The 23545-nt window shown below is 41.0% G+C and overlaps 1 protein-coding gene across 4 annotated transcripts in view; it reads right to left on the reverse strand.

Moving 5' to 3' along the window:
- Window positions 1-23545, reverse strand: part of PLEKHM3 (pleckstrin homology domain containing M3) — an 84383-nt gene that overhangs the window by 24752 nt on the left and 36086 nt on the right. For all 4 annotated transcript variants that reach the window (XM_051786850.1, XM_051786849.1, XM_051786851.1 and 1 more), the window contains 2 exons: window positions 20233-20426; window positions 8449-8512 (listed from right to left, as the gene is read on the reverse strand). In XM_051786850.1, the coding sequence (XP_051642810.1) occupies window positions 8449-8512; window positions 20233-20426 (258 nt within the window). The remainder of the gene's footprint in view (window positions 1-8448; window positions 8513-20232; window positions 20427-23545) is intronic.

Here is a 23545-nt window from a genome sequence, read left to right on the forward strand (position 1 = left end):
AAGAATGTTCTCTTATTACTTGTGTGCACACACACTAGAATCAGTCACTGCACATTGCTGCTGTAAAAGAAATTAAAAAAGAACAAAGCAGTTAACTTCTTAAGAGCTCCACCTTTTGTTGTGATAGGAATGCTATGGGCCACAATCCCAGCTCCCAACATCAAGGGTGATACCACCCCACCCTCTCCCTCCTCTTCCCTTTACACCCTTTGCAGGTCCCTGGCTGTCCCAAAGCCTGTTCAGCCTGTGCTACAGTGACAGCGGGGTGGGCAGGAGCAGGCGAGGCCAGGGACTCCCCTCACCCTCTGCTGACACCAGCACAGGGTGCTGGCTCTGACACCACTTGGCCATCACTGCCCTTGGCACAGACAAAGCAACAGCAGGCAGCCTCACATTGTGCTGTGCTAACTCATCACCCACACAGGGCAGAGAACAACCCGAACGGAAACCCTGCGGATAAACACTGCAAAGAACGAAAAAACACCCACAAAACCAACCACCAAATAAATCAAACTAAAGCAGAAACGAGTGAGAGTTTGAATAAACAGAAATCAGAAGCTCCCTTTGGCTTGTTTGCACCAGGCAGTCTGCACTGACGGCAGAGCCATTTGATGTTCATGGTCCTTCCAAACTAAACCCTTCAATAAGCTGCACTTTAATTTAGTATTAAACAGATATTCCACAAATTAGCCACTAACTACAATAGGTACTGGGAAGAGGAGGAAAAATAAGGTCAAGAGCAAATGCTGCTAATCTGTGACAAGCACACATTGACGGGGGCAAGGTGAAAATGGAGTTTTACATTGGCTGGGGGAGAGGAAAAACAAAGTGGTGACAGTTCAAGTGAATTTATAGCAGGAGACAGAGAGGATGACAAGGTCCCTCCAAGCCCTCCCCCACTCTTTTCACTGAAATGAAGAAATGCCAGAAATTTCAGCAGGTCTCTGGATGCAAGCTGCCACAAGTGAGAAAGAGATGGAATTGTCTCAGTATAAACAACACACCTGGAAATCACCTGTGCCAGCTCCACAGCCAGCTCTGCAACAAGACTCACACTCACTGTGTTTCAGTCATCTTTCCTCTTTCTCCTTCCCCCAAGGTTTCCAGGCAGCTACATGTCAATTTTGTCACACCCCAAGTTCTCCTAATCTTGTCGCAGGGATGAATTATAGGTTGTTTTAAGAAAAAGGTATTCAAGCAAAGGTTAAAGGCTGTTTTAATCAAACAAGGTTGAAAGAGTACCAGGAATTTGGCTGGTAGAGAACAGAAAGCACTTTACTTAGCTCAAGAACATACGTGACTCTAAATACACAAGCACGCAAGCAAATATGCATTCAGGCAGAGAGTATATATATATATACACTCTTTTTTTTAAAGATTAGGCAGGCAATTGCATGCAGAGATATTAACTGACTCTACATGCCCACTGAGCAAGATGTTATTTCATGAGAGATACCACAAAATTAGAAACTTTCCTGCCTTGCATAGGACTGGATCAGAGCACTTTGAGGAGTCCTCTGAAGGATTTTAGAACGAGAAAGTAACATACCAAGAAAATGGCTACAGTTACTCTGAAAAAAACCTCTGTGAGTACTAAGTATATTTTAAAAAATTCTAAAAAAAATTTTCTTCTCTCATCCAAGCAGGTAGCCCTGAGACAGTATTTTGGTTCTTGGGAAATTTGATTCCTTGGGATGTTATCCCTTAATATATATTCAGCTGCCTCTCCTGAATCATCATTTTATGTGAAGTATAGCAACAAGTTCAGAACCCAATCTTTCACACTGCTAACCTTCACCTCCAGTACTGGACCTTTCATTCTGCACAGCAAAAATAATAACAAAAGAAACCTGTTTAGCACAAAGCACTAGAAAAGTGCTAAGTTCTATTGCTACTGCTTCTTCTAGGGGCTGAAAAAATTAAAACATCTCTGGAGATCTCAACTCAAAAGCTCCTACGAACCACTGGCACCACTACTGGGTTGTTTTAAACAGAGTTTCATTCTAAAAAAGCACACTTACCTCAAGTGGTCCAGATTACATATGCACATGGAAAAGCACCACATGTATTTAATTTGAAAATTTTGGTTTCAAGAAGTGCAAAACCCAATCTTGCTATTAAAAATACCTACTAACAATCTTGCTAGATTTCTAGACTTTGCCTGCAATACTTAAACACACACCTAACTCAGATGAACTTGTCTTCCTGGCTGTCACTTGCCAAAATACCCACGACCATCTCTTCACCCCTGGCTGGCTCTGCATGCTCTCTGCCTGACCATGAGCCATTCTGAATGACAGCAACTCCCTTGCCCAGCAGAGCTGAGGTAAAAAGGAAACACCAGTAAGATCATTGCCATTGCCACTAATTGTAACCAGAGCCATCAGCACTTTGGGGAATTACACACACATGGAATATCAGCGAACCTGAAGTTTCCTGTTCTGTTGAAAGGTAGCTCAGAGTTAGCAAACTCCAGGAAGTGACAGAAATAATTGAAGTGTAATGTGCTCTGGGATGACCCTGTTTGACAGGGAGGGTGGACCACATGACCTTCTGTGGCCTCTTCCAACCTCACCCATTCTATGGTTAAGGAGCCATAGCCACAGGAGAGTAGACAAGCTGTTTAACTGCTGCTTTGCTATCAGATCTTTTTAATATTTATGAAGATATATATTGGGGGTTTTCCTATCCTGGAACTATTTTCATATTCTTCTGCTAATATAGTTACTACTGATAATCAGGCACAGGTGATAAAGCTGGGACATAAGAATGGCTTTCAGCATTATGTCATGGTCCAAGATGCATCTTTATATAGCTCCTGTACAGAATTATCTTGTATTATTATTATTGTAGTAACACCCCGCAGGACTTGCATCTCTGTCACACACGCTGTGTCAACGCTTGCTTGGCAGGCTGGGGATGTAAATCAATGTTCTTACAACAGTGCTGAACTCTGAACTGTGGAAGCTATGGCACAGATGTGTCTGGCATTTTGCTGCCCTTGTTGAGCACAGTGAATTCCCACAGAGAACTGCGACAGACAAATCTTCAGTCATCTCAGCACAGTCAGGCCTGCCAAGAACCTAATTCTTCTTCTCATTTGTCACCTCCTGCCCCTCAAGCAAAAAAAAGGGCTTGCCTAAAATTAAAAGGATCTACTGGTACAGCTACATGGGTAAACCTCTACGGTAAATACAAGTTTAAGCTGGTACAGCTTATATCGGATCACCAAATGAAACAAATGACAGCATCAGACTTTCCCATTGATATAACTGAATTTACACTAATGCTTTTACAGGCACAGCTACATCCACTAAGAGCAGGGGCGTGTTTGTCATGTACCTAACCCAGTAACACTTCTAAAGCTAGAGCAAGCCCAGAGTATGTTAGCCAAACCCCATTTTTTTCAATCAGTACAGCCACATGCACTCTACTGGCTTTCACCAGCACAAGCATGTGGGTTGGATGCTACATCCCATCCTTTCCATGAATGAATAAAAAGGAACTGCTGGGCAAGGCAACCACCACTGATGGGCTCAGAATTCATGAGGATGTATATTATAAATCTAAACTGAGTATTTCTCAGTAATTGTATAAGGACTGAGTTACCAGAAGTTTTACTTCTGAAAAAAACCCAGTAAGCAAAAAGCAAAAAAAGCCCACATCTCCTTGCATTCTTTGCTATTATTGGAACAGATAAACAACTCGTCTAAATCAACCTTAAGTTTTGCATACACAGAAATACTAGAAACAGCATTTCCAATCTCCTCCTTCATCTCAATCGAGGAGGTGCAATGAAAGTACAGCATGGGTTAAAAGCCTGGAAAAGTGAAGGAGAACTAACAATTTCTTTGTTCTTGTAAGGCATTCTGATCTACAATATACTAGGCTCAAATTAGGCAGAACTTTTGTTTCATTGAAGTTCATTTTTATTCTCCACATCTTTGTTAGGGAGCCTTACATGTGCAAGAACTTGAACAGAAACATTGAGATTCTCCTATGAGGAACACTTCTGCTAGACCGACAGTCCACTAGCCCAAAATGCTATCAGATGCTGTAATCAGTGCTACAGACATCAGAGGAAGATGAAATCATTGATCCGTCTGTCAACAGGGGAGAGATCTTCCTAATCCCCTCAGTATAATATGTCTATTCTGAAATCTTATAATCTCTTTATTTTATGTGGTGTAACTGTGGACATTCTTATTATGGATACTTAATCCTCTCAAAGATTATAAACTTCTGGCCTCAGTGACATTACTGCGGCATTAAGTTCCTCAAGCTCACTGTGTTCTGCAAAGAAGCATTTCCATTAAGGTTTTTTATGTGTATCTCATATTCACTAAATATGACCTGTGCCACATTATTGTGAGAACAGGGCTCTCCTGTTCATCCTTTCTCTGTGCTGTTCTTCACATTATTTGTAGGCTGATCTGCAGGAAGATAGTCAGGAAAGCTGATCTGAAGTAAATAAAAGTTTTAGCTAAATTTTAATAGATTAGTGTATCTACAATGTTAAAATGGATAAATTATACTACAGGAAATCCCTGTACAGGATTCACATTCAGAATGACAATGATCTTAATACAATTTGCCTCACTTTGCTTCCAAAGTAAATGGAGATAAACCAAATGAAAGCCACTTATATTTTGAATAACAGTATTTACACAGTGATTCAATGTAATTCAACTCAGCCTTTTAAATTCCCATATTTTGTCACTTCATTATTTTTCCCTGCGTGTTCGTATGTAAACAAGTGTTCAAATCATTGCCTTTTTAAATCTCCTATCTTGCTCACAATTTCCATCCTTAACATCCACTCCTTTTTGCCCTTACGTGGATCCTTTTTATTTTACTGTATCTTTTGGAGTCAGTATAACCAGGATGAAATAATTGCCATGATTAAGAGTGTTTCTACATTGAAGACCATCACAGAATCACAGAATGGGTGAGGCTGGAAGGGACCACAGTGGGTCATCTGGTCCAAACTCCCTGCTCATGCAGGACTGTCCACGAGTACATTGCACAGGATTAAGTCCAGACAGTTCTGGAATATCTCCAATGAGGGAGACTCCACAACCTCTCTGGGCAATCTGTTCCAGTGCATGGTCACTGCACAGTAAAGAAGGTTCTTCCTCATGTTCAGCTGGAACTTTCTGGTCATCACTGCAATAATTTTTGTACACTCATATATCCTGCTATTTAACATAAAAATCAGGCAAGACATTAATTAACTCTGTGTGGATGAAACACCTGAATTTTGAAATTGTCACAATAGCCACTTCAAGTCTTTCAATTCAAAAGCTCCCATTAATATGTTACCTGGTGTAAGTAGCAAGAATTACTTTTCCTAAGAAATGGAAGAGTCTTGTCTGAGTCAACTTATGTCCAAACAAATTGTCAGTCTCAACAAAAGCAGCCCCATAGTCACATCTGTTGAATCTGAATGGATAGCTTTTAACTTCAACTTGCGTGAACCGTGTCCACATGTGCACAAAACCAGTGACATGTCCACTAGGAATGTCAGCAGAGAAGAGAGTTCACACCTCCAGCAGGTTTAGGATGAAACTACCCTGGACTGTGACAGCACCATGAGGGTCTATAGTGCACATAAGAGTAATCCATTTTTCCATTGTACTGTCTGCTAAAACCAGCAAATTCAGGAGTGAATACTTCCTTCCTAACAAACTGCTTAAAAGAGCAGTGGTGTTCTGGGGGATGCACAGCAGATGACTCACTGGGCAGATGACACCAGAGTGTGTTGGAAAGAAAAGCAAGTGTAGCCAGCAAGGCAGAAGAGGCAAGTTGTCCCAGTGTTTCTGCCTGTTAAATCTGAATGCAACTAATTAGTTATCTCCTCTGCTAACACCTCCAACAGCACCAGGATTCTAAGAACATGTACCCCACAGAAATGCCCATAGACAGACTTGCAAACTTTGTTGTAGTCTCTAGAGCCCTGGTCTGCAGTGAAACCTGGGGTACATATAGGCATCTGTGTGCACATACAAATAAAGACCATCACTTGCTGCCTCTGGTTAAAGGTCAGGCCTACTCACATCTGCATTACAAGCATTTGTTAATGACCCAAGTACTAGCAACCACTACCTCACCAGGATTTGGTAGGTTTCCAAAATTAAGGCCATTTTGTTGCAATTCTTAATTTACTCTTCTTTCAGCCTCACAGTTGAAGTCTTCCCTACCAGAGCCCAAAAGGATCCAAGTGACAACCATTCCCAGACCAGCCATTAGCCCAAGTATATACTCTGCTGCATTCACAATATCTAGGTTCTGTTAAGCTTGGAAAGAGATTTAAATTGGATTTAATTTCAGAATAGTATTATAAGATGCTTCATCTACTGGCAAACAGGCATTTCAATCTTTTTGCCCCTAAGAACAGATACACCACATTTTTGAAACTCGGCTGCTTGGTAGGAAACAACCCATGTTTTCTAGAACCTTTAAAGGGAACTTGGCTAGGAAACAAATCAGAATTCAGCTAGGACTAACCAGGGTAAGGGTTGCTTATATCTGCAGATTACCCCTCTCTGCTTTTCTAATTCACTCACTATGCCTTATCTTTCCATTAATCTTTAATAAACCTTTTAGCTAATTCCCCAAACACACACAATCTACATGACAGCAGGATACAGTGCAAAAGCAGTCCATGGATATGAGGAAATAGGCAGCAGAGGAATCAAAACTCTGCTGAATTTTGATCAAAACAAAAGAAGTGAAACTTTTAGGATTAAAAATACCCAAACTGCAGGTCAGTGGAAAGTGATGAGCAATCAGGAGAAAGAGGCAGTAAGGGGAAAAGCAGGGAGGAGGAAGGGGGCTGTTTAGAGTACTAGTATTTATCTGGTTGTTGGATTCATTTCCTCAATGGGGTCCTCCTCTCTTTTCCACTCTGGTTCCTCTTTGACAAAAACAGGCAATCTGATTTCAAACCTGGGGCCTCTGAAATGTGGAAAACCCTCTCCATGCTGACAACACGATATAGCTAGATTAAAAGGTAAATGTAATTTAACCCACCCCAGCAGAAATGGTAATCAAATTATATTGCCTCTAAATATGATAAGTTTGGGACTGGGGCCCTCAGGGGAAGAGAAGGTGTCTTGCAAACACAAACACAAAGAAACATGTCAAAGGGAACTGCTAAATCAATGCATGAGTTGTGACTTCAACACTCCCTCCCTCCCCCAGGGTGCTTGATAAGCTGCTGATTGCTTCTGAAATATCTACTACCAATGTTAGGAACTGATTAAGCAGCTTACAAAGCACTGGGGGCTAATAGACAGGCCCACCAGGGAGACTGCAGCACTGGAGTTAAGTAGGTTGCTTTTTCATGGCTTGATTATTAAGGATGAGATAGCAGAACATGCTGAAAAGCTGTGGAAACAGTTTTAGACCTCAGGCGACTGGCCTTTTTATTTTATATATGGCATCATTTCTACTCTGTGACTTCACCAGCCAACAAAAGCCATGTTTCCTGTTGTTCTGTAGTCTCCATCTCCAAGGGGCATGTGAACTACTTCGAATTACTGTGTCAGCTGAACGTCCAGAACTATGCTACCCTTATTCTGCAGAAAAGGCACCACTAGAGAAGGGAAACATAGGTGAAAGAAGCTTAAAATACTGTGTTTTACATGTCACTGGCAATAGCTTTAGAGCGTGAACACAGATGTCCCCATGTCAGCCAGCACATCTCACCTCATTGCTTCCTCCATTATCATTTGAGCACTGCGGCACATTCACCTGAGATTCCCTATCCTCTGTTTTCAGCTCTTTATTCCAAATCCTCCTTGTTTAATCTGTTACATAATAAAATTCTGCCATTCAGATGTGCTGAAAGGTCCTTGCTTAGTTCAATCCATATCAATGCAAAGACACATTTTGCTGTCACATTACCTCTCCCATGGTCACATCTGTCATGGTAACACTGCATAGCTTAACTCTGTGTAGCAGGCTTGCTGAGGTTTTTGAGGTTCTTGGGGGGGAAGTTGTTTCCCCCCCCCCCTCTTGTGGCAACGCCAAGCACACTTTGTAAATAATCATGTTGCACTTGGGACTGTACAAATTCATAAATTCCTGAATAAGTACTCTTTCAAGCAAAGAGATAAATACTACTTGTCACCTGCAGGCTGAGACTTAGATGAGAATTCATTGATCAGATGAAAATTTCTCAGAGCAAAGCTCTCTTTGCAGACTACAGTTTTCTTTCAGTCTCTCTTACCAGCCCCATTTGAACACTGATGCTCTAGGCTTTCTCTCTTTCATCCCTAACCAATGTCCCTGTTAACCCATTTTTATACTACACTATAAACGACAGGGATGACTTGGAAGTACAGCTACTTATGCCACGATTAGCTAGAAGAGGAATGTACAATTAGCACTGAAGGTGAGAACAGGCTTGATGTGTAACAGGTAGAATTAATTGAGGACACTTACCTGCTGAAGGTCTGCAAGAGAGTAAAGATGGATTTGCTGGAGAAGATACTCTCTGGGAAAGATCCTGGAAAAGAGAAAAATGGATGTGTGTCACATCTTTTTGACTGGGAAACTTAGAATTTTCCTCTCCCCACCAAATAGCTGCAGAACAATGGTGCTGGACAGAGAGCTTGTCAGAAACTGGAATTATGTCACCCTTTAAGCATCAGCTACTATTACAGCATTCCACATGGGCACAACAGTTCCACAATAAGAATAAATGCTGTACCAGTGTCATTCTCCAATTGTCAGGTCATGTACAGTGACGTTTAGAGCTGCTGAAAGCTCTTCCTCAGCACAGATGGTGTTTCTTTAAACAATTAATCCAGTAATAAAAACAAATAACTCATTTAAAGTATTGAAAGTATTAATTAAAACTATTTCTTATGCATTTTAGTACAAGATTCCTGGTCTGCTACAAAGATGTAACAGTTAGTTTCAGACATGATTTATGGCTTTGTAACTGAAATAACTATATTGGGAAAAAGGTCATGCAGAGACTGTTCTTGCAACATGAAGTTGATTGATATCAATTACCTTTTGTATACAGAAATATATGTATTGGTGTAGTCTTTGTAATGACTTATTTGAGAAAGCACTATTTACCTTAAAATAAGCAAAGGTTTCAGGCAAGACCATTGCTTATGCACTGACAGATCTATTCAGAAAAGCTAAATTACAGAAACCTGAACAGGGAAGAGATGTCCTAATGAGAGTGACTGGCAGTAAAATGAAAAACTGGGTTAAAGTAACATCACAGAGAAAAAAAAAGGACATTGTAAAGGCAAGTGGATATCAGCTAAAAAAGTTTATGAAAACCTATGTATCTGCCATAAAGATGTCAGGAAGAGAAAAAGTACATCTAATTAAAACATCTATCTTTGTATGCACACACAGAGAAACAACCACCTGACCAGCTTTTATTTTTCCATTCACACAGAACAAATACACCACACTAAGGTATTTTGGGGAGTGGAGAGTCACATCACTTCTGCAAATAAAGCAACCAAGTATCTCAAGAGGTGAAACTATTTCACACTACATGTGTGCTCTCTTAGAGCAGAAATTGTGAACTCTGTTCCTACATAACAATCAGGTAGTTTTAAGGCAATACAGAAATTAAATTCTCGATATTATTAAATGCACGAATGAAGCTCTGGACTGGTTTGTAATGGTAGAACTGAATGGCAGAGAACAGAGAGACCACTGGATATGTTCAAAAAAACCCCAAAGATACTGAAAGGCCAATACGAACTTACATGATCACGATGTGAGACTAATAAGAAAGCACATAGCAAACTCACTGAAAATATTTTAGAAGTTGCAACAACATAATCAGCTGAAACACTGATCAACAGGGCTAAGACTACCAACTGCAATGTTTCCACAGAACACTGAAAATCTAAGAAATAATGAAAACACCTCAGTTCCTTGTATTCCACTAGTTGTCTTAAGCGACCACCTTAAACTGATGCTTTCAATGCTGTCTTGAAGGGCCTAGGACTTCTCACTGCTGTTGAGTGGTACAAAGTCTCATAAGTCCTTTTGTACTTTTGAAAAAAATTTAAGCTTTATTGGGGTGGAAGGAGAAAAGTTCTGCAAGCAAGGCACTGACAACAGAGCACTGCCCATCTTAGGCACTCTTCTGGAGCTGGACTGTGCCCTTGCGCCTTTTCACCCACCAAGCATATTCACTCTGCCCACCCAATTCTCAGCTGCAGTCTCCCTAGGATACTGCCATTTTCCCCTTTCAGCTCTGTTGGTGATATCCACTGCTCCTTTTAGAGGTGAATGTGTTTCAGTGGTTCTGCTGCATCATGCCTTCATAATACATTTGGCACAATGTCAAAGATCACTCGAAAACAGTCAAAATCCAGATATCAGACAACATATGACACTGGGATTCCTCATTTGCATATAGCAGATTTATTAAAACTGATTGCTAATGAGTCAACTCTGAACAGTATTTTGAAGCATTAGTATTTTTTCAGCTCAGATAGAATTTCTTTCATTAAAATTTCCCCTGATCACACAGACAGGCACTAAGCAGTGGTGCAGCTTTGCTAGGAACTGCATTATTTGCTGATGCTCTTACAGCACTGCTAAGGAAAACAATTAGCTAATGAAAGATTTCCTTTTTCAGGATATTGCCTGAATAGCCCATAAAGCAGAAACTGTCAACGACTTAGTATGGATGACTAACATCACACTCCCCTGCCTTCAAGGACAGCATTTTATTTCCTGCAAGTTCTAGCTCCTAATAAAAAGTGTGCAGGTGAAAAGCAAACTCATGAATTCCTTTGTGAGTCTCAGCCAGTACAGGCCCTAATGACAAACATCCTATCCCTGTACCTGTCCCCTTCCCTAAGACATGTTAGTTTGCAGCAACAGCTCTGCAGAGCAGGCATCCAACACACCTCCTCCTTTCCAAATCTATTTCCGGGAAAAGAAATAGATACTGCCCTCCCAGTCTTATGTAAGACATATATATACACACACATACTTGGCACTCAAGTGAGAGGAGTGATTATTTCCATTGCTATGGAAACTGAGGCATAAAAAACCCCTCAGTAAGTAAGACACGTCCCAGTTTTGGATTTGCAGTTCTTCTATTGGCTCGAAAAATTAAAATTGGCCACAGAGAAACAGTTGAGCAGCTAAAGCTCACAAATACAACAGCATTTACAAAACTTCTTATGAAGCAACCAGATCAGTTCCTGTATGATTTCCAATACATGCAGAGGTGCAAACCACGCCTTCAACACTTGTCCACAACACCAGAGGTGGAAAGCATACAGCCCCACGACTGTGAAATTCTGAAACTGCCTAAAAGGAGGATGCTCAGCCCCCAGTCATATAAATTGTCTTCACTACACCTGTGGTGAGCTGAGCAACTGCATCAAAAACACATCTTGCTGCGCTGCATGTCTGCAATTAAGATCTCATCCAGAAAATTTCTATTAGTCCCATTTGGAAGGAAAAACCAAAACTCAAGAGCTACCTGAAAGTAACTGGCGAAGCCACCTCCCAAAACCTCATCTGCTCATTGCCAGTTTTTGTGAGCCTCTAGTGGGTGGGTAACAAGAATATAACAGACACCAAAATATCCAACTTAAACACATTTTCAAAAAAAATTCATCATAAAATGCAAGCAAATCAGTTGGGGCAGGACATCCACACAGTCCAAGTAGTCCAGTGAGCAAGAAAATGACTGATGGCTCATTTCCGACGTCTTGCTTGCCTGCACAGGTTCTCTGAGCCTAGTGAGGTCATGGCTTATATAAAGTCTTTTTCAGTAGTAGGCACACAGGACTAATTCAGAGTCTCTTGCTTCTCAACCCGCACACCTCCTCTCATGTAACTAGTAGGAAAGTAGAGTCTGTGCCCTCTCCAACCCTCTGTCATCTGCAACTGAAATTGGCCAGAGGAAACCAAAGTCAGTAGAGAACAGCAGGTGAGATGAGGCTCACACAAACGCCATGCCATTGCATTAGTGTCCAGACAAAGTATTTCAAGGCATCCAGATCAAATTAAAATCACATTAATTTCAAAAATCTCACCCAGACTACACAACAGGTTAAGATAACTACACTTAGAAACGCTTCACTAGAAAATACTTATTTACTTTCTGCATGAGGTTTGCATCAGGAGCTTTGAGCGTGCTTGGGTTAATACAAGACCTTGATCCAAAAAGACCAAAACATGTGCCTGCCTTTTATTTTTCCCTTGATATAAACGTCCTTTATAAACACCAAATGGGAAATCTCTGATTAGTTATTTGAAAGCAAAATAATAGATGTCAGTTTTGTAAATCTCTTGATCGATGTGCTACAACTAACTAGATTTTTTTATAAAGTTGGTCAATTAAAAGCATTCAATAAACAGTGTCCTTTCAGTCAAACCTTAACACAGAAAAAAACTGGAGTGAGCTAAACAGAGGTCAACCGCAAGATGTTAAGACTTATCACAATAAAAACTCAAACCTCTGCTGCTTCAGGGTGTGACCTGTGACCCTGGAGAGGCAAATGGTATCAAGAGCACATCACGCTAAAAGCACCTTCTAAGCCTTCACAGTTTGGAAACTCCTGGACCAGTTTCACCACTGATGAGTCACAGGATTGAAGTCCTGTAAGCCCTGGCTCCTAGTCAGGGTTTAGGTGAAGTGAACAAACCAAGTTCAATGTTAAACAGCCCTCTAGCTTTGCCAGTTCCCGGGAACAATGAAATCCAAAGTCCTACTGGTTAAAGGTCTCTAAATCGCTTTATTGTTATGTCCTAGATATAAACGCAATCAATGCAAGCAGGAAAGAAACCCACCATCAGAGACTTTTGGTCCAAATAAAAGAGAGAATTGAGCATTCTTAGTTTGTGATTATTACTCTTTTTTTGTTTGATACTTTGTAATCTGAAATATAACTTTCAGTCAAGACAGAACCAGAAATTTCATCTGTTCCCTTTTGGATGATCTTATCAGGTAAGTATTTGCACAAACAAAGGTTATCGTTTAGTGTCCTCTTGCAAACAGAACCACTGATAAGACTTTGCTTTTTGCATTTGGACAAAGTGTGTAGTCATGGTGCTTTGTTAGCACTAAGTAATTGCTCTGCATTTAAAGCCTGTTTATCATCAGCTTAGGTAATTTTTCTTCAACGGGTTAAATACCCTGACAGCTCTGCTAAAGCTACAACCTATTAATCTGTCCATGCCTGACACTATAACCAAAGTACAATCGTGATAAGCAGGAGGAACTCTTCTTTTTACAATGCAATCGAAAGCAATCAAGTTTGCTGGCAGGTGGGCACAACCACATCTCCTTTGTACTAAAAGGCCTGTTGAAACCTAGGATGGGAGGGGAAGCTGGCACCACGATTTCATGTGCCAGCCAGGAGCGTCTTGTTTGACCAGGTTGGGAACTGTATGACTGAGCTCTGACTCACGGGGGACGCAGATGCACCAGTCTAGCACACTGCCACCTCTCCACCCCTCTGCAGGAAGCTGCTACACCCACAGCTGGCAGAGCACCATGGGTACCAAGTCCATTTCCTCAAACAGCACGGCTCATTCCCTGGCACTGCAACTTACACCACCAACAGCTCACTTTGGAGCTACTGCACCACGCTGCAAACCAAAGCAGGTGACAGGCCAGCACATACTGATTACTGCTGTTCCTGTATATTTTGCCCCTAGACAAGGGGTGAGATGCTCTCTGAGGTCTCTCCCCGTGTACCTCCACCAGCTGTGGCCGCATGTGGAGCAGACGGGTAGGACCTGCATGTGCCCGGATCTCACTGACAGCTCCAACTTCTCAGGGTTACGTTTGGTTTTAAAAGCACAGAGGGGTATCAGTGAATTGCCAGTTATCCCAAATACACGTGGCAGGGTAAATAATATCTCTTGCAATACATTTGATATGGGTGCTGTTAATTTAAGTAGAGAACGGAATCAGAAGTGAGGGAAAAAGGTAAGATTTTTTGGCAGTGTTTCTAATTCCCATCGTTATGCTCAGGCTTTTGATTTTGTATTTCCTTGGAAATCTTAGCTCTTGGAAGTTTGTTGGGAGAGGAGATGCCAAACTTTCCAACTAACAAAAGTTACTCAGGAAAGCAGGAACCTGGGAAACTCTGTGATTTTTTAAAGTCAAAAGATATTAATAAATGGATGAATCTAAAGCAAAACATCCCACTACTTATTTATTTAATTCTCATGGTATTATAACAGATTAATACTTTTTTCTAATTCTATGGATTTGTCTAAAAATGTGTTTGTGAATTGTTTCACATTCAAGAGGTATGAACACTCTTCTGGTTATGCTCTGGGAACAGTCATTCCTACATATCTTCAGCCCACACTAAGTGCTAGATTTATTAGCAAGTATGTCCAGGTAAGGTGTTATTTCATCCTGTCAGGAAATTCCCCGTGAGCATCCCAATATTAAAACAGTTATTCTCATCATCCATCAGCAATCCCGAACCAGTATACAAACTTTCAACTAAAATGCAGTACCTCAACCCTCCTTCCTCTGTGGTTCCTGGAGCAAGGTTATGGGAACATTGTGAAAGACAGGAATTAATACAAATCAAACTTAGGAATCAAGTAACACTGTTACTAAAAGCAGAATGCAGAGAATTAGACACACGCAGTTTCATTTTGAAATCAAAATACCTTACATACTCCAATTAACTTGAATTTAAGAATAAGAAAATGCTCTTTGATTTTGTCAGGCACTTTTGAACCCTTGCAGTTTGCTGCTGGAAGTTCTGATATAAAAACATAGGGATAAAAATGGCACAAGTCATACTTAACAGTGTCCACACCTAACAGGAACTTATTTTTAAATCATTACCTTTTTTTTAAAGCAAACCTAGTCTCAAAAAGTGAATGGAAACTACCCTTGTGAAAGGGATGTAATATTACTCATCTCTTTGACAAGGAGATGCAGGTGTGCCCCTAGACTGGAAAATGCTACTGTGAACTGAAAGACCTACCTGTCCTCTCGAAGACTTATCAAGGAAAACTCTAGCATGCTCCTCAGCTGTATGCTTATCATGGCAGAGCACTGGCTTGTGCTTTTAGCCCTCCCTTGATGTGAACAGACAGCAGTACTGCCTCCACCCTGGCTGCTCTGGCACACATCTCATTGCTCCAACTCTGTTTGTTACCTCCAGTTGAAATGAAAGCTCAAATTCCACCTTAACACCATCCCCTCAGTTTTAGCCAAGGACTTTTTAAGATGTTGATTTGCAAGACCTCTGGATACATAGTTACTTCATCCAAAAGGGAGAAGAGTTGAAACAAAGAGATGGAGGTGGTCTGTTTGTAGGAATTCCATCAACTGGCATGCTTTATTTCAGCCACTGCAACAACTACACGCATGCAGGATCTATACAAAACAAATGGTTTGTGCATACTTCTCTGCATTTATTTTCTCACCTTTCCTCACTTTCACAGAATACTCTAAGTTGGAAGGGACCCACAAGTATCATCAAGTCCAACTCTCAAGTGAACAGACTTTAGGATGTTGTTTTGTCTTAACACTGGCTCGTCTCAGGACAACCAGATATCCTCTTTGAATTGAATTTCCCTCTTGCCCTCTTTCCAATCACCCATGCAATAATGGCAAGACCGACAGAAGAAGAAAATTTATCTCAGAGTCCCAAGTGCTATGAAACCATATCCTTCTGTTCCTTTCCTGCTCAAACTTTCTTTTTGCAGTTTACTGCTTTCACAAATTGTGTCTTTGTTCTCCTGCTTTGGAATTTTCCACTCTCCAAATGGCCTAACCATTGCAAAGAAAATGGAGAAAACAGTCTCCTTTGACAGTCTGGACATGACTTAGTGACCTTCTATTGTCCTTGGTCTGAAAGATGACATAGCCCCAGCTTCACACACGTGAGGTATTTGGTGGTATAGTGATTGCATAAGATCAGTCAGGATTCCTGCAATGTGTTTAGACAGGTTCCCCAATTGCCACACAAATATTTTGAAAGTAATCTACTCCTGTGTCAGAAGCAATATGTCTAAGGCCTCACTGTAGGAAGTGACAGGACTCTATTGTTCAGCATTACTGAATTTGGGCTTGTTTCACTTCGTGCTGACAGACCAGCAGGCTCAGCCAAGACCACAGGTCTGCAGCACTGGAGGTGTACCTTTAACCTCCTGCAGCAACAGCAAGCTCTAATTTGGTCTTCCTGTAAGATGCTAAGTAATGTATCCAGCACTGAAGTTTTGCTAAGGTAAAACTGATGTATTGCTTTTCTGGAGCTGACAGACAAATGGTATCAGGCAGAGATGAGTAACAAGTGGGAAATGCTTTTCCATTTAGTTTCTCATCACCATTCAGATTCACTTACAGAACTAGGGCACTGCAACAAACACTAATGCATAGAGGAATGTGCTACAGAACATTTACCTTGTGTCACTGTCATTGGCCTAAAGTATCTGGGCAAGTAGCACCTGAACTGCAAGTTTAGATAGCTGAGAGATAGCTGAGAGAGCAGAGAGCCCAGAGGGCTCCCCAGAGCCAAAGTTGACCTGGGTTACCCTACAGGAAACATGGAGGTACCTGGAGACATCCAAAAAAATCATTGTGACAGTTCCTTGACCTGAAGGACTTTCAATCACAACAGGAGCAAAGCAAACCTAGAAGAGAACTTGCATCATTCAGCACAGTTTCACAGAATACCCTCATTATTTAATGGACTTGGAGATTCTCACTGTTTCCTGGCCACCAATTTTATTCAATCCCTCATGTTTGTGCCATTCATTTACCATCTCACAATCTGCAGGTGGTGGTGGGATCTGTACAGTTCCACTTGTACTAATTCTGTGTTGGCTCTAGGTTTCAGTCTTGTATGTTTTTGCCTGAACAGCATCCACACAAGCAAAGCTACCAAAACAAGCGAGAACTTGTTGAGTAAAGATGTTTGAGGCAAATAATGTGTGTTGCAATACGGAGGTGACAGTTACAGCAAGGTAGGCATAACAACATCCCTTGTAAAACGGAGCTCAGCAACAGGGCCAGAGTCTCATCTGGCTAATATTAGAGGAACACTGCACATACACACTGGTGAAGGGCCTTATTTCACCTCCCAGCCAAGTCCAGGTTCCTTATTTTTTCACCTTGCAAATATAAAAAGAGTTTAGAATATAGTGGAGCAATAGGTGAGAATAAATCACTATAACTGATGAGACCATTTTTATTGCAAACCTTCTAGCTACTTTTAGGATTTCTTCTGTGTCTTTTCTTTTCTTCTTTCCTTCTTTTCTACTTGCTTCTTGAAAGTTCACAATGTGGTATTAGCCCTGAGTTCTCTGCTAGATGCCAAGTTTCAAAGTTCTTAAAGTACCTATGTACCCCAAACAATATAAATAACGTGTCCACATTTAAACCAACTGGATCCTGAGCTAACCTGGTTTATAGCCATCTGGAAGTCTTCAGAAAAAGTGACTGTAAGCACTGTAAACAGTTTTGTCTTCACAGAGGACACCAAGAGTTTCCAACTTCATTGCCGTCTTCATTTTGTGATCTGGGCTGAAGAGCGGGGTGTAGATTTAAAGTAGATGATAATGCAAATAGTATTAATAAAAGAAACCTCAGAGTGATCTGCTTTTCCCTAATAAGGCAGGCTCTATCAGTGTCCCAGAGGCAGCAAGGTGCCAATACAATTAATCAGTCTGTTTTTAGTTCTCTGTAGACAGCAATATTAACAGTTTGTTTCAATCTGTTTATATGGGTCTGACAGGTCTTCAAGATGCTGTGTTCACTTTCTTGTGATTAATAGTTATTCACATACTAAGGTGAAGACCAAGGAGAAAAAGAATGTTTTTAGAGCAGGACAGATAACTGGATTCTCTCTCCCAGGTTTTAATTTCTAATTAGGAAAGAGTACTAAGTTTAGGAATGCTCTCTCACCATACTGTTTAAACTCCTCCTTGTCTTGCAACTTGTCCATGTGATGAACCAAAGGAAAATTTAAATCACATATTTTCTTTGTTTACTTTTCAGCTCTGCTCTATAAAATCATCACATTGATAGTGAATGTCTGCACAATGGGATACTAGATGAAGAATGCAAAACCACTGGGAGCACTTTGAGCAAGGAATAACTCCTTCTGGGTAAAGAAGTTTTCTTTCTTTTCATATCTTCAAACCTCTTAAGAGAGATCTGAGGGAGCAGTTGATCACCAAATCCACTTCACAGACCAAGAAGGGGCTGGACTCTAAGGTCTGTTTTGTACATTCCTTCAGTGCCTTTTACACTTTTAACAAGTCCTGGAGATGCTTCCCTAGTACAAAACCAAACCCCTCCTGGGCTGGGGGTCCTTCCCTCCACCACAGAGAGCTTTAATTGGAGACAGTGCAAAGGAAACCTTAGATAAGAAACATTTGAAGTATTTTTTCCCAGTTTCCCCATCTGCCATTCTGGGTGTTTAATTTTGATACAGGGACATTTTCTCTCTCTTCCCTGTTCCAAGAAAAGACCATGCTCACATTTCTGTGATAATTTTTGTCCATTCTCTCTTCTGTCCATTTCCTCAGTATTTGTCATCTCTCCTTTTTGGAGGTAGGTTTTGGGGTTCCCCCTTTGTCCTGGTTTCTTCATTAATTCTTAATTTTCTGAGATCCCTTCCCTCTTTGAATCTCCTTCTCCTGGGTTTCTCTTTCCCCCCCCTTTTTTTTTTGTCTAGTTTATTGATTTCTCTGCTTAGGTCTCATTTGAACTCTCTTCTTTTACTCTCTTAACCAAGTCCGTTCAGTTTCCTGCCTCCTTCTCTATTTTAACCAGAGAATTATTTTCTTCAACATTAATCAGAAAGCATCACCTCCTTTTTGCCACTTCATCTGAACAGCAGCCTTCACAAATCTTATTTTCCTTTTAGGTTTATCACTGTTGAAGGGGATGGCATAGAAAAGTTATTATAGCTGAACAGGAAAACAGCTTTGCAAGATAATTCCATCCTCTAGAATAAAAGAAGAACCATCCTAAATTTTAAAATGCTGTAAGCTGCCCTAACAAATAATAGAAATTGAGTAGTAAAACACAAGCACATATTAAGTGGGTCTGACATAAGAACTCTCCAGAAATCTATTGCTGTATCCTTCTCTTAGTTGTTCTAGGTAGTTCACCAAAGCAATGACATGGGTTATGTACCAAATGGCAGACCAGCTCTCCTTACCTGGGATAAAGGCACTAGTGCAGCCTCCTCCCCCTTCCAGAGAATTCAGGTCCCTAAAACACCATGCTCAAAATACAGTCACCTGATGTCACCTGCTTTCTTGCCCTTCAGCAGCTCACAGTTTCAGAGCAGTGGCTTTCCTACTTGCAAGTCTTGTCTTAAAAACTGGGGTATACAAATGCTTACAGATGCATCAGGTCAGCTGTATGTGCCCAGAGCTACTCACCTCACAGTGCAGCATGACAGACACATCTCCCCATCTCTTTTGGAGATCCACAACAAAAGTTATTTGGCTTTTTTAAGGTCACAACTGTGGTTTGATGGTTTCAAAAAGATTGATAATTTTTAGCTTGTTAGAAAAATACAGAAGTAGCTGAATGGACTAAGATACAGCACTTCTAAAACAAAGTTCACTTATTATAGAACTACCATTTTCATCACAGCAAACGCAATATGAAACACTTTTTGCTGTGCTATGACCGTGTGTTTTCCAATAAACAAAACATTCAGCACAGCCATGTCATGGATACTGCCTGAGAAAGAGCCCAACTGCTCTGGTGTCACATAAATCACATGCTGGGTCATGTGCTGGGGGACTACATCTGGCCTCTGCCTCTGGGTGAGGTCATCTCACAGAAGAAGTCAGAAGCAGTGGACAGGTGGTTGACTCTGGCCCCTCTCATGCTTTGCCACAGTGTGAGGTGTTTCAAAGGACCCAGCAGTGGCTACTACACTGTGATGCCACAGCAAGGAGCATGAGATATCTCACCTGACTGAAAATAATCACACACAGCCAGGAAGCCCGAGGAGGAGTAAAAGATTCACCACAGTGTGTGACCCCCTGTACTGATAGCTGTCAAGAACAACTTTGGATATTCAGACCCTATAAAATCATTTTCTTTGCCATAGGATAACCCAGCTGCTCAGGGAAGTCAGATACAAACACACCACCTTTCTAAATGACTAACACCTTCAGAACTAGACTGTGAGAAAAAACAAAAAGTGTGTGGGGGAAGCAACATGACAAGGAAACTACATCCTTGTGCTGTATCCTGTCTATGGTTCTTACCTTCTACGCAGATCTTCAGCCACTGCAGCTCTGCAGCTGAACAAGTAGGCTCGGAGAGATTTTAGCTGCTGTCTCAGCCGGACAACAGTTGCCAGAGGTTCAACATGCTTGTACAGCATGGGATTTTCCTGCTGGATATCAATCAATGGCTCCTCATAAACATATTCCAGGAACTCTTTGGCTTGCTTTGATACCTGAAAAATAAAGTCGTTTAGTTAGGCTTTCCTCCCAGCTCTTTTTAAGCAGATCTTCCCCTCTGTGATCTGAGTTACTCTATGCACCTGAAAACTTACTATGTTATCAGTTACAAATGAAGACAGAGCTGAGAGAGATCCAACTCTCTCTGCTTATAGCCAAGTCAAACTTGATCAAATGCCTCAAAATTGAGTGTATGAGATAAGTGCTTACTTACCCAATGTAGAGCGATATCTGCAGCCACACACGCTTTTGCTGCAGAGTAACACAGCTTACTAGATGTTTTTCAAGTCTAAAATCCGATTACCAAGTTTCTTCCCTGCCAGTATTTTTCTGTTTGTTTGTTGATTTCTCTTTGGCAAGAAGCAAGTTGTTGTGTTTTTTAAAATGCAGATAAATAAAACTGAATTTTGTTGGTATTACTCATTCCCAATGTTTCATCTGCAAGAAGTTTTTCTTATGCCTTTTTCATTATAGTGCCCTGTTCTATCTCCACCTGCAAAGAGCTACTGTAATCTTGATAAATTCATGGGATTTCTGTTCCACTAGAAAAAATACTCCTGTTTCTGAGGTGAGAAGACCAAATTCCCTCTCGTTCCTTATTTCTGCATTTTGTCACAGGGATTACCTTAAATGAGCTGCAAATCACTTGAAACCGTGCTACAGAAATACTATTGGTTCCACAATTCAATTAGTCCTCCTGGGCCTTTAAATCAGTGTTTACATTGAGTCCAGGAAGGGATGAATTAAGCTAACAAAAGTAGAAAGGGCACAGCACTACTAAACCACAGCCTCTTGAGATTTAGGAAGTTATTTCCCTTCTGGGGCAGTAAGGTAAGAAGTAAGTAAAAAAGCAATACACACTCTTATAAACAGCACCATTTCCAAAACCCAGCACTAGTTACTAGCTACTGACAGGGAAAGCCAGCCCCAAATGTAACCTTTTCACAATGCATAATAAATATGTAAGAAATAATGCCAAGGCCTGCCTTCCCACCAATAACTACAGAGATAACACAATGTGTTAATTTAAATACAGCAGACCATAACTCCACAGGTTTCCCAGGCCCTGAAGCTGTATTAAATATCTCACCTATTTATATTAAACATCTCACTAATTTCTTCTTTTTTTCTTTTTTTATTTTTCAGGTATCATGCACGTATAAGGAACTGTGCTGAGTGGAATCAGAAGTAACATGGAGCAACACAAGCAACTTGGACTTTGTAGAAAAAACTCTACAAACTCCAAATATATCAAGTTTTCTAACACTAGCAATGTTGATACTTTATTATGTTTACTGAAGAGCATAAAAGAGACTGCATTAAACAACCTGCTTTTACAATTATTAAACCATTTGACTGCAATATCTCAGCAATCCCTTGACAACTGCTGTATCTATGGCGAATATTAGTCCTCTTCCACCAACTAGCAAATTAAGCTATGTATTCAGTGATTCCCTAGGAGGCATGTGAACACTTGGTACAATGACTAGCACCTCAGACCAGGAGAACCTCGTGCTCAGTGATGTCTTTGTCTATCTTCTCACTTTAAACCTCTGCTGAAGTGATGGACTCCTCATCCACCTGCCCTGCTATCTTGGGAACTGAAGAGCAGTTACTGTCCAAGTACTACACCCTCACCTGTGCACACCTGTACCCTGTGTGGGGTGTCCCTCCTGAGGCATTAAGAGTATAGAAACAAAAAGATGCCACAATTGAGGTCCCCTGAGTGACTCTGCCATACATGTGCACTATGATGACAAAGCATTACTGTGCAGCTCTGGTGCTGCATGGTCTGAATTCAGCCTTAGAGGAGAGAGAAGCAAAGCAAGGTTTTCTCTCTCCTTGCCAATACAATGTACCCCTGGAATTCTGATTGCAGGAAAAGTAGCTTTGCCCAGCATCACTGGCTGACAGATAGGTGTCAGTTCACTCTGCACACCTGACATAGGCACACGTCTTGCAAAACATTAACTCACATTGCCAACCATAGCAAAGTTATAAGAAGCCAAAATGCAGTCTTAAAATGGGAAGGGTCAGGCAGTTGTAGTAATTCAGCTTGATACCAGCCAATATTCTAGCATATGTCCTAAGCATACTCACAGTCCCCCAGTTTTACTGGGCAGACAAGACAATCCTATTAAATCAGCCAGAAGGATTGAGAAGATGCAAAGGGCAACAGGGTTTTAGCTTTAAATGTCATACAAGGATGGATGCTAACATTTTCCAGACCTTTCCTTTCTAGAGCCTGCAAACTTACAGTTCAGAATTCAATTACCAGAAGTCAGCCTCCCTTGAAGCCTTCTGGCACAGGGAGTTCATTTCCTGCTGTGTTTGTCTGGCATTTTGCACAGGCTGAAAACCACCTGAACCAAACTGCAATACTTAGTGAGTTTTGTGTGCAAACAGGGAAAACAGTTGGCCTAAGTAAAAGGAAGAAAGGATGTTCACAAGATCACCTCTTTTCTCTTCCCTTCTACCAAACACACGAAAAACACAAATATGAAGACAGTAGGGAGACAGTGGGAAAAAAAGCAAACCTGGGGACTGAGCTGCTGCTTTGGTTATGACAGAAGAAACATGCCTAACTGCCAAGTCCTTCTGAAGAGCTTCTCTTGCAGCCAAGAGGATTTTTCTTTTCCTATACACGTGCTTCCAGGTGTTAACTGTATTTGTTGTTTTTCAAATCCTGGGTTATGGGAAGAGACAACTCTACAGATTTTTATTGCTTCTGTTCTTTCATGACGCATCTTGCCAAAAGCAGACAAGAACCTCTCAATTTCAAAACTTATTTAATTGATGTAACAGTTTACAGCTGCTGCTCAGATGTCGAGTCCATGAAATTTGAAAGAGAAACGTGCCCAATTACACTGTAAAAGCTCATGTCCTACAGTACCTACTGGTGTTTGCTTTGCCAGATAGGACAGACACCAGAAACCCCTATGGAGGCAGGGAAAAGGTGGCAGTGGGAAGGAGTGCAGGTTTACAAACTCTTCATTCAACTTTGCTTCCATTTGGTGGATTGACTGGCACCTTTCAGACTGTGTAAAACAGAAGCTTTTGAAGACTGAAGCCCTGTTTCAGTTCTGACCATCAAATGTGGTATGTATTTATTTCC

Source organism: Manacus candei, unplaced genomic scaffold (assembly GCF_025592945.1).
Source record: "Manacus candei isolate 608988 ecotype Guabito, Panama unplaced genomic scaffold, ASM2559294v1 h1tg000023l, whole genome shotgun sequence".
NCBI classification, from domain to species: Eukaryota; Metazoa; Chordata; class Aves; order Passeriformes; family Pipridae; genus Manacus; species Manacus candei.